The sequence below is a fragment of the Anopheles gambiae genome, chromosome 3, assembly GCF_943734735.2.
Source record: "Anopheles gambiae chromosome 3, idAnoGambNW_F1_1, whole genome shotgun sequence".
Taxonomy (NCBI): Eukaryota; Metazoa; Arthropoda; class Insecta; order Diptera; family Culicidae; genus Anopheles; species Anopheles gambiae.
The window spans coordinates 41,522,132-41,531,455 of NC_064602.1; the positions used below are offsets into that span (position 1 = coordinate 41,522,132).

Below are 9,324 nucleotides of genomic sequence, written 5' to 3' on the forward strand. Positions count from 1 at the left end.
TAATGCGATCCACTTGGTCATGAGCATTTGCAAGGAAATAGACTTTATTGGGGAAAAGGTGTGTGTGTGTGTGTGAGCTTAGCGGGACCAACAAACTGGCTAACAAATGGGGCAAACGTTAACCTACTTTCGAGTAACGGCGTGCACTTATGCACTAGCATAACAATCAGCAATCGACAACACTTAGAACTCTTCCACATATCCTTCCACGATGATGCCCGGTACAATCTCCTCGCTGATGAAGCCCCCGGTCAGGCTGTTCTGGTTAATGTCCTGCGGTGTGGTGGAGCGGCTACGCGACGGCCCCGCCTTCTGCTCGTTCATCATAATCGTGTCCTGCGAGAGGGAAAGCTTCCGCTGGTTGGGCGAGGCACTGTTGCTACGGTTGCCATTCTCCGCGCCCTGGCAGGATTTCGGCCGTTCGGTCGGTTTACTCTGGTACACCACATTGGCGGCGTCTCTGCGCTTGGCGTCCGCATTGGCAGTGGGATAGTAGCTGTTGCCGTTGGTGTTGTTGTTGTTATTGTTTGCGTCATCGTAATCGATGCTTGTTGTGGTCATCGAAAGCCCTTCCGAGTTGCGCTTCATCGAGGCACGGTTGTAGTTTGTCTTTCGCAACATACCCTGGAAGTTGAACGGGGGCTCATCGTCCGAGTTGTCATTCTAAAACAAAGTTAATCAGTGTTAGTGCTTCAGCAAGCATACTTTTAAGATCTTCCTACCTCGTCGGTGTTTTTCTTGCCAATCAGCTCCATTTCCTTGATCGGATTGATTTTGGTCGGTGTGATCGGTCGCACCTGCGGCTGAGGGGCAGGCCGCTTTTTAACGCTTTTCTGCGGAAACTCGGCCGCAATCGGTACTTCCGGCTCCGCCATTGGGACCCGTGGTGCCTGCCGTTTTTTGTAAATGGCCGTCTTGCCTGTACCGACAGAGCCCGTCTCGTCGAAGCTGGTGGCACTGAACTTGTTGCGAATGTCGTCGACACTTTGCCGGGCATACGGGATGGGTGAATAGACCGAGGACATTGGAGTGGCCGATTGAATCGGTGACCGGGGACGGTTCACAGCGTACGGCTCCACCACATGGTGTGGCGAAAGGCTGCAAGTATAAAACAAGAAACACAAACATTATTCACACACGAAGCCTTCTTCACATTGCAAACACATCGTACCGTTTGATCGGTAAGCTCGGATCCCGATGGAATGGTTCGTTGGCGAGTGAATGCTGCCCAACGTCACCGGGCCCATCCATTCGGTAGTCCTTCTGGGCGGATTTGGTAATCTCCGAGGACAGGTTTTTCCTGCGTCGCAGCGGGGCGTCCCAGTCTTCCGTGTCCGAATCGTTGCCGGTGTAGACGTAGGAGGCGGACGACGGGTCACACATGTACGTCGTGTCGAAGAAGGGAATATCGTCGAATCGGAATCGCAACTTCCACACAGCCGGACGCTGCGGGCCGAGCAGGGCCGGATTGCGCTGGTTCGGATCGATCTTGTCCAGCATAATGCAGTTACTGCTGGTGGCGAATCCGGCAACGAGCCGCTGGTTGTAAATGTGAACCTGAGAAGGAAAAATTGAAGTAATGCGTTACAGTACGTTACATTGATTCTTTACGCCTGACGCTATGCAATGCGCATTACAGGGGTTCCGGTAACGCTTACAGTGCGTGTCCTTTATATTGTGTTATTTTTCCATGAGGCTTTTGATCAGAAATAATTAAAATTTTTGTGTAATTGAATGATTTTTGGGGTATAAGTGATAAACGTGAAATGATTATCAAAAAAGATAGGAGAGTAGGAAGATTCATTGTGTTTTCTTTTAAAAATTAAAAAAAAATGGGAATTCAATTATACAAAATAAATAACATTTGAATAACATTAAACTTGGTTTAAAACTACATATTTGTAAACGAACCTGTTGCGATAGGTTCACCAGATCCTGATATCGTGCTGCACGATACTGCAGAAGCACCTGATACATGGACTTTTTTCTCCAGCGATAGACAAAAGGCTTCATGAACTCGGCCGTCTCTGCATCCAGCTTGCCCGTGCGGTCGTTAATCAGTGGTCGATACTTCTTGCGAGCCATATGGCCACGATAGGCTGACTGAATTTTAAGTGCCGCTTCATCCTGACTATCCTGATTGACCATTTGTCGCTTCCGAACTGAAGCAATACAAACCACGTTATTATAAATTCCACAAATACCACAAAGAGAGATTATTCCTAGCAAAACTCACTCGATTCACGATGGACCTGTTTTAGCTTGGTCGCAACGGTACGCTTCGCGAGGAAGGCACGCATCATCGCTTGAATTTTTACTATCTTCTTCACTTGCGTCTCGTACAGCCGCTGTAGATACTCCACGTTGTAGTACTTCAGAAACACCTTCGTCTTCCCGATCACCCAACCCTCGAGCTTCAAGCGCAGCAGTAGCAGTCGACAATTGTCGCGCGTCATCTCCACATTCTCGTCGAAATCAAATGCCAGAAATTGATACCGTCGCAAAAACTCCTGGAACGGAATCCGATGGGAGAAGCCCTTCTGTCGGCCCCGGGCCGTATCCAGTACGGCCATGGCACGCAATTGCTGCCGCACCATTTCCGGTGCAAATCCCTTCGGCCTGTACTCGAGATCCGAGCGTATGCAGCGAACAAAGTGCGTACCGCCACTGTTCGGACCGATCGAGAGTGTTTTGAACAGTTCCAGGCTAGTCGCCCGGAAAACCCCTGCAATCGTGCGCATCTTGTGCACCTGCGAGTACATACCCTTCGAGAGGGTGTTCATCTTTTTGGCCTTGTTTTTCTCCGCGACCAGAGCCGCTCCCCAGCGCTTTTTCTTGGTCGGTTTGTCCACCAGCATGCCTAGCGCGTCCTCGGCCGCCATGGTAAGATTGCCGGTGCGTGACAATTGATTGGAGAACATGATCTTGATGATGGGCTCACCAGATGCGCGTAACGTTTCCACCATTTCGGGCGGAATAAAGTCCCGGTTCTTGTCGGGCATATCGCGCGCATCGTACGTAATGCGTCCGGTGTAGTGCGCCACGGTAAACTCGTGACCGCTGGCACGCTTGATGAACGGGCTCTTGTTCGTGTGGATTGAATCGATTATGTAGTTCTGGCCGTGGCGTCCTCGGCTAGCGTCATCGATGAAGCTAAACACTCCCTTCGGTTTGGTGAGGATGTGGTCAACCGCCAGCTTGTTGTCGTAGTAGTGCAGGGGAGTTACAGGAACTTGTTCCTCTTCCTGTGTGTGAGAGGAAATCCAACCCGTTGAGGATCATGTTCATAGTACCTATAACTATCAATAGTTACCATTTCGATCATTTCAAACACAAAGATGCGCTGGTTGTACAAGTACTGCATCTGTTCGTTGAGCGCATTCACAACCAACTGATCGATGTGGTTCCGGTGGAAGCACTCAAATCCAAAATGATCCGTAACGGTAACGGAATGTTTATCTCCACTGCAAATAAAAATTGGTTAATATTCTCTCTCCTCTGCCAAACATCGAAACATCGAATTACTCACTAAATAGCTCTACCAAAGGCAAGCTTCTGATTGATGGTGTTCGTAATCCAATCGACCAGCCGAGAGTAGATGGTCGCCGCCAAAACATCCCGAGCATCGCGTGCCTCATCGGCCGTGTGGCGTCGGCGTTCAGCCGATCCGCGCACTATTACGCAATAGTTCAGCAAAGCCCACTGGAACTTTTTCTCGTCCAGCTGCAGCAGCGTGGCGATCTTGCTGATCACCTCAAAGCTCTCCAGCTCGGTCATGCCATCCGTTTCCTTGAATCGCACTTCGCCCAGCAACAGAATTGCGGCCAGCGTCCGGTAGATGGTTTCCAGAATGTCCTGCGATATCTCGAGAGCTAACAGTTGCTCCTCAAACTCTTTGAAGGCCCGTACATTACCGACAATGTCATCTCGGCAATACTTAAGCTTGTCCGAGCTCATGCCGTCAGATATGCGCAGATAGCGATAGTTACGGCCTCCCTCGAGGGAAAAGTCCAGCAACCGTTCCTCGGCATCCATCGTGTCGTAGAAGTAGTAGAAGATGTGGAAATTCGATTGGTTCCTGCAATGCAAAATGCACGATTCAATAGACGTTCTTTTGAATTGTTGCTATAACTATGACCTACATATTAGTTGACGAGATGCGAAGCTTTTCCAGCAGATACACCCAAAAGATAGCACCGGACAGTTTACCAGTCGAACCGAATGTAAGCTGCGCCTGTACGATACTTCGGGTGGAGTTCGGATTCAACGGTGTTCCGGCATTGGTAAGAGCGCTGAGAGCTTTGTATCCGTTTACGATACGCTCGTACACTCCGGGATTGCCCTCACCGAGCACTCCGAGATGTTTCATAAGCAGTTTCAGGTTGGTCGTTTTTCCCGAGTAACTTTCACCGGCCAGTATAATGTGCTGCGGTTCCTCGTGGTGCAGCATGTCCTGGTACGCGCTGTCCGCGATTGCAAAGACGTGTGGTGCATTATCCGAGCGCGATTTGAACATGTACTTTGAATGGAACTAAGTGAGAAAAAAAGATCAAATGTTATTCAAGGTACCATTGAATTTTAGATCGTTTCTTAATCCTTTACTTACACCACGCACATACTCCGGGATAGTTTCGTTAGGATTGAGTGAGATCAACACATCGCCGACGAACGTGTATGTGTTACCGTTTTTGTATCGCTGCGTGATCTCTTCCAGTATCGTTTCCTCGGACAGCTGCTCCAGTGCTGCCAGATCTTCGACGTGCAGTTTCTCAGGGCGTGCTTCGGCTGACTTTAGCATGCCACGAAGGACCGCCACTTCCTCCTTTTTCGGCAGCTGTGTGCTCTGCACCGATTCGGCCAACATTTTCAGCTCTTGACTCAGCTGGAAGTAGAATAGGAGAGCGCGTTATTCAAAAGGGCAGAGTTCCCCACGCGTAGAGCACACCTACATGGTAGTCGTTCTCAGGCACTTGGGTCAGAAAAGGATGCTCGATAACTTCCATAATGAACGGCCGGTGGTCTGGGTTCTTCTCGAGACATTCGGCAATGAAATCGTTATACTCCTGCGACCAGTTCGATTGCCGATAAAGCGTTGGCGGAGGATTGCGCACGATCTGGAACATGGCACGGGTGGCGTGCATGTCCGCGAACGGTGGCTTACCATCGCCCAGCTCAATCGCCGTAATGCCCAAAGCCCACACGTCCGACCGATTATCGTAGACATCTTTGTCTGTGGAGATGGGAGATGTCTTTCCATTGGCTTTGTATCTTATATACAGTCATATCCTAGCGAATTCTTACCACTCTTGGAGCTAGTGACAACTTCCGGAGCCATCCAGCAGGGTGATCCGATGCAGGTGCCTCGCTTTCCCAGCGTGGACTTCGTATCGCGTGCCAGTCCATAGTCGCACAGCTTCACCTCGCCGTCCTTCGTGAGCAGTATGTTGCTACCACGCACATCACGATGAACGATATGGTGTTCGTGCAGATACACCAGCGCTCGCGAGACTTCACGAAGAATGTACGCAAGCTGCAGCTCACTGGCGCGCCGATTGTTAACAAACAGTTTTCGGACGACATCCACTGCCGGACCGTAGTCGCAGTACTGTAACGAGGAGTTTCTCACTCATGAATGTGATGTTACGACCTAAATGTATCGTTCACTCACCTCCAGCACGAACCAAATCTCGTCGCACTCCCCAGCCGGACACTTCTTCCGATAGATGCCGTAGAAGTCGATCAGGTTCGCATGCTTGGAGTGGTCGCGCAAAATGCGAAACTCCTCCTGGATAGCGGTTTTCGTTTCGCCTTCAAACTTTTGCACCTTTATCGCAACATTCTTGTTGCCGGCCTGCGTATCAGTAGCCCGGTACACCTTTGCACACACACCGCTGCCGATTAGCTCGCCGAGCTTGTACCGGTTGCCCGGATCGGGAAGCGTTTCGATCTTAAGGTTAGCCATGAACGTTGCCGGCTATGGTTTAGACGGTAGAACTTTGCTTTAGCTATTATTTGGATCTATTTGTCCATGAGGTGTTGTGGAACTATTCAAAACAAAAATAAAGGATGTTAAGTCATAATTAAATCACTCCCATCAACGTGCTTAGAATGACTTAAAACGCATGGCCTACTTTTTACATAAACATTATTTCACATCTTTTCCATTCTCACTCAAACACATTCCTACTCTTCTTCTGAAGATCATCTTGATCGATCGATTGATCTACGACGATAAAACTTGGGTGACAAAAACCACGAAGATCTTCAATCAAGATTCATTGAGGAGCAGGAATTCCGCTCATTTTCATTGCCTTTGCAGCGGTTTGAGTGAGATATTTACCCCTTACACCCCTTTGCTTCCCCAGCCGAGCTGTATTAGCCGCCCTACCACTACGTTTGTGGTTTTACATTCCGATCGACGCTAACCGATCGACGCACTGATGATGGAGGTCGTAATAGTTAACGCAGGAATGTGTCAAGGTCTTAATGGGAGCGCTTTGAAGAATCCTTCAACAAACTAACTGCTGCAAAAAATAACTCAACCTCATTTTACTCGCTGCTGGTTGTAAATAATTGAACGCTCATCGGTGTGCTAAATTAACTAGAAATACTCGACTAGATGAGCACATTCCACTTTAATTAACTTTATAAAGAAAGAGAAAGCGTTTTTTTATAACTCTGCCATGGATGAACTTCAGGCAACTGGTTATTTGCTGGTACGAAATGTCGTTAAAATTTCAATGCGGAAACAACTCGCATGCGGAATGAAGGCAATCCACAGTTACGTAAATCAGCAGTTTAGAAACCAGCACAAGAAACCTTGCACAGCCTGTGTGGGCTTTCACTTGGAGCATTGTTGCACTAATCCTGTTAGGCAAGCACTTGAAACACTTCCGGCGCCAGTAAAGTCGCCTAATTCACTTAACATGATTGAGCATTTTGAGCATTTATTCACTTATAACCAAGTTTTTCAACTAACAGTATACACGGATCACTATACAACAGAATTGAATTAATAAACATTGGTTTACCGGTGAATATAATAAATCCTCGTTGATAACACTTCAAAAAACTCTCGTTTATTTTACAGTATCGTCTTGTTTTCTCACTTTGCAATAGAAACTACCAATTGTAAAAAACACTTTCGCTTTTAATGTTCCAACCAATTCTGCAGCTATTATGAGACACAGCGAAACAATAAGGTTTGCTTCTTCTCGACGACTTGACAACGACACAGGTGGCCTGCGGTTGCTCCTGCTCGGCTCGACTGCTTGCCGCGAATTCTAACCATCTACTAACCATTGGCCACCGTCAATGGTCACCGGGAAAGCGATCCCTGGGATGTTACGTCGTTCCCCGGGAAGCCTTAAAAGTTAACTCCAACTGTTTCACTAATTCAATTGTACGCCTCCCTGTTACACCCATACATAGGCTAGTCCTGGGTTTCACGATTACGCCAACGGCAAATGATAGTTCCAGCTGGAATACAACCGAATTCTAAACTCCTTCCGTCTGAGCCACGGTACCGATAGCGATTGCTTGTACGATTGCTGTGACCGTTGGTGGGCACGTTTTTCACTCGCGGTCACCCGTTAGAAAGGCGGCAGCAACTAGTTGAATTCGAACCAAACGGGTGTTGAGTATGGTGTTGCGCTCTAATTGAAATGCAAACATCATCGAGGTTTTCCGCGTGATCCTATGCGTCTGGGTGTTTTGGGTGACACCATATGGGGCTGAATTTGTGCTAATGCAACACCTTGGTTGCGTTTTAGGCTGTCACGTGAAAGCCAATACGGTCTGCAGGGATTCAAATTTCCGAGTAATAGGGAGAGGGTTTTAAATGGAGGGAAAGGAATTAACAAAGCGATTGATATGATTTACTTCTCTCTCTATGCACGATAGTGAGGCAGGAATCAGTTACATTGATAAACAAAACAGATGTCTTTTAATGTAATTTGGAAGAAAGTAATGGGTCCTAGCTTTCACCAACAAGTTCAACATAAGCTTGTTAGTTGTGTTAGCTTTTTTTCTAAACGTCCAGCTACATAATCTGATTTTGTATCATCTTTTTTTGCTATTCTCAAATCGGTCAAATCACAAAGAAAGACAGTAAAGCTTAAACTGAGCCACATAATCGTTCCTGGGCGGCTATCTCGCATCAGCGTTCTGTTAACTTTTGATGAGCAAAGAAAGAACAACATACAACCACTCGCCCTCCTAATAGCCCTTAAATGCTTCAAAACCACTCAGCCGCATAATTCGATGATCAGATTAGGCCCGCAGCAAAAACACAATTGCATCCCAGGGTTTTTGCCGGTGAATGATCCGCACCGGTCGGGTACGGCGTGACTTCGGAACTGTAGTGAATTTCACCCGCGTGCCATTATTACGTGTCCTTGTACATCCAAGGGCCCTCCGAACGGCAAAGATCAAAGTCCCGGCTCGCTGTAAGGTGTGTGCTGAAAATAAACAAAGAAGCTATCATTCTCCTGCAGTCTTCTTGTTGTAATCCTCCAGTTGGTCCTTTTTCCGACCGAAACGCCGAGCAATGATTAAAAGGGCCAGGCGGCCGTCGGATCCTAGGCGAGAGTTTTCCCCCGAGGGAATTCTTATGAAGGGCGCATGATGATCTTGCATTTCCGCTAAACCGGGTGCAGCAGTGCCATTGCAGCAGTATTAAGAGATTTATCAATGGGACATAAAGCTGCCTACTCAGTGCAAAACAGAGCGCCCAACAATGATGATGATAGTGATGAGCTGAAGAAGTAATTATCCCGTATTGCATGTTTTTTTGCGCTCTTTTTGCTTTCCTCTGATACAATCACTTCAAAGTGCGATCGCTGAGCTGATCCATTTTGGCGTTCGCCTGTATTCCATGTGGATTGATACAGTTATTGGTCTTCGGATATTTTTGAATGGAACTATGAAAAGAAAGGAAAGAGTCCTAGGAGTGTATATGCTTTCACGGTTAAGACGGCTCTTCAACGAATCGATACGGATCGCCGCAAGTCATAAGGCACACCTATTGGCTGAACTTTAACCCACGAAATATCAGCTCAATGGGATCCTTTCGCTGCGTTATGTCGCATTGTTTGGGGAGAAAAGGATCAAAATGTCGGATTTCAGCTAGCATTATGAGCTTTTATTCGCACATACGTACGTTGCTTTATGGCAGATGTTTTATCGTTCGCACTCAATGGCGTCTTGGGCTTTCTGCCTTAATATTTATTAACAACATCACCATAATCATGATCGATCGATCCATCTCAAACAAATGTTTAGTCTGTCTCCATTAAAAAAAAATCAATTCCAAATATTACCTGT

General features: G+C 47.4%; 1 protein-coding gene across 1 annotated transcript; it reads right to left on the reverse strand.

Annotated features, from left to right (window-relative positions):
* Nucleotides 1-10: 10 nt before the first annotated feature.
* LOC1279139 (neither inactivation nor afterpotential protein C) lies at nt 11-7,314 on the reverse strand. Its single transcript, XM_318814.5, has 13 exons — nt 7,032-7,314; nt 5,669-6,044; nt 5,302-5,605; nt 4,950-5,230; nt 4,607-4,882; nt 4,143-4,531; nt 3,530-4,078; nt 3,314-3,464; nt 2,237-3,245; nt 1,912-2,162; nt 1,172-1,557; nt 723-1,098; nt 11-663 (listed from the first exon to the last, which is right to left on the reverse strand). Exons 2-13 carry the CDS (start codon nt 5,960-5,962, stop codon nt 184-186), a joined length of 4,746 nt encoding a protein of 1,581 aa, XP_318814.5. The 5' UTR covers nt 5,963-6,044; nt 7,032-7,314; the 3' UTR covers nt 11-183.
* Nucleotides 7,315-9,324: the final 2,010 nt, after the last annotated feature.

Excerpts from the sequence above, each read along its gene's own strand:
- LOC1279139 (XM_318814.5), bottom strand. The coding sequence starts at position 5,962 with ATGGCTAACCTTAAGATCGAAACGCTTCCCGATCCGGGCAACCGGTAC. Across the intron at positions 4,883-4,949 it reads TGCCTGAGAACGACTACCAT|CTGAGTCAAGAGCTGAAAAT; the intron begins GTAGGTGTGCTC and ends TTCTACTTCCAG. Across the intron at positions 3,246-3,313 it reads TGTTTGAAATGATCGAAATG|GAAGAGGAACAAGTTCCTGT; the intron begins GTAACTATTGAT and ends TCTCACACACAG.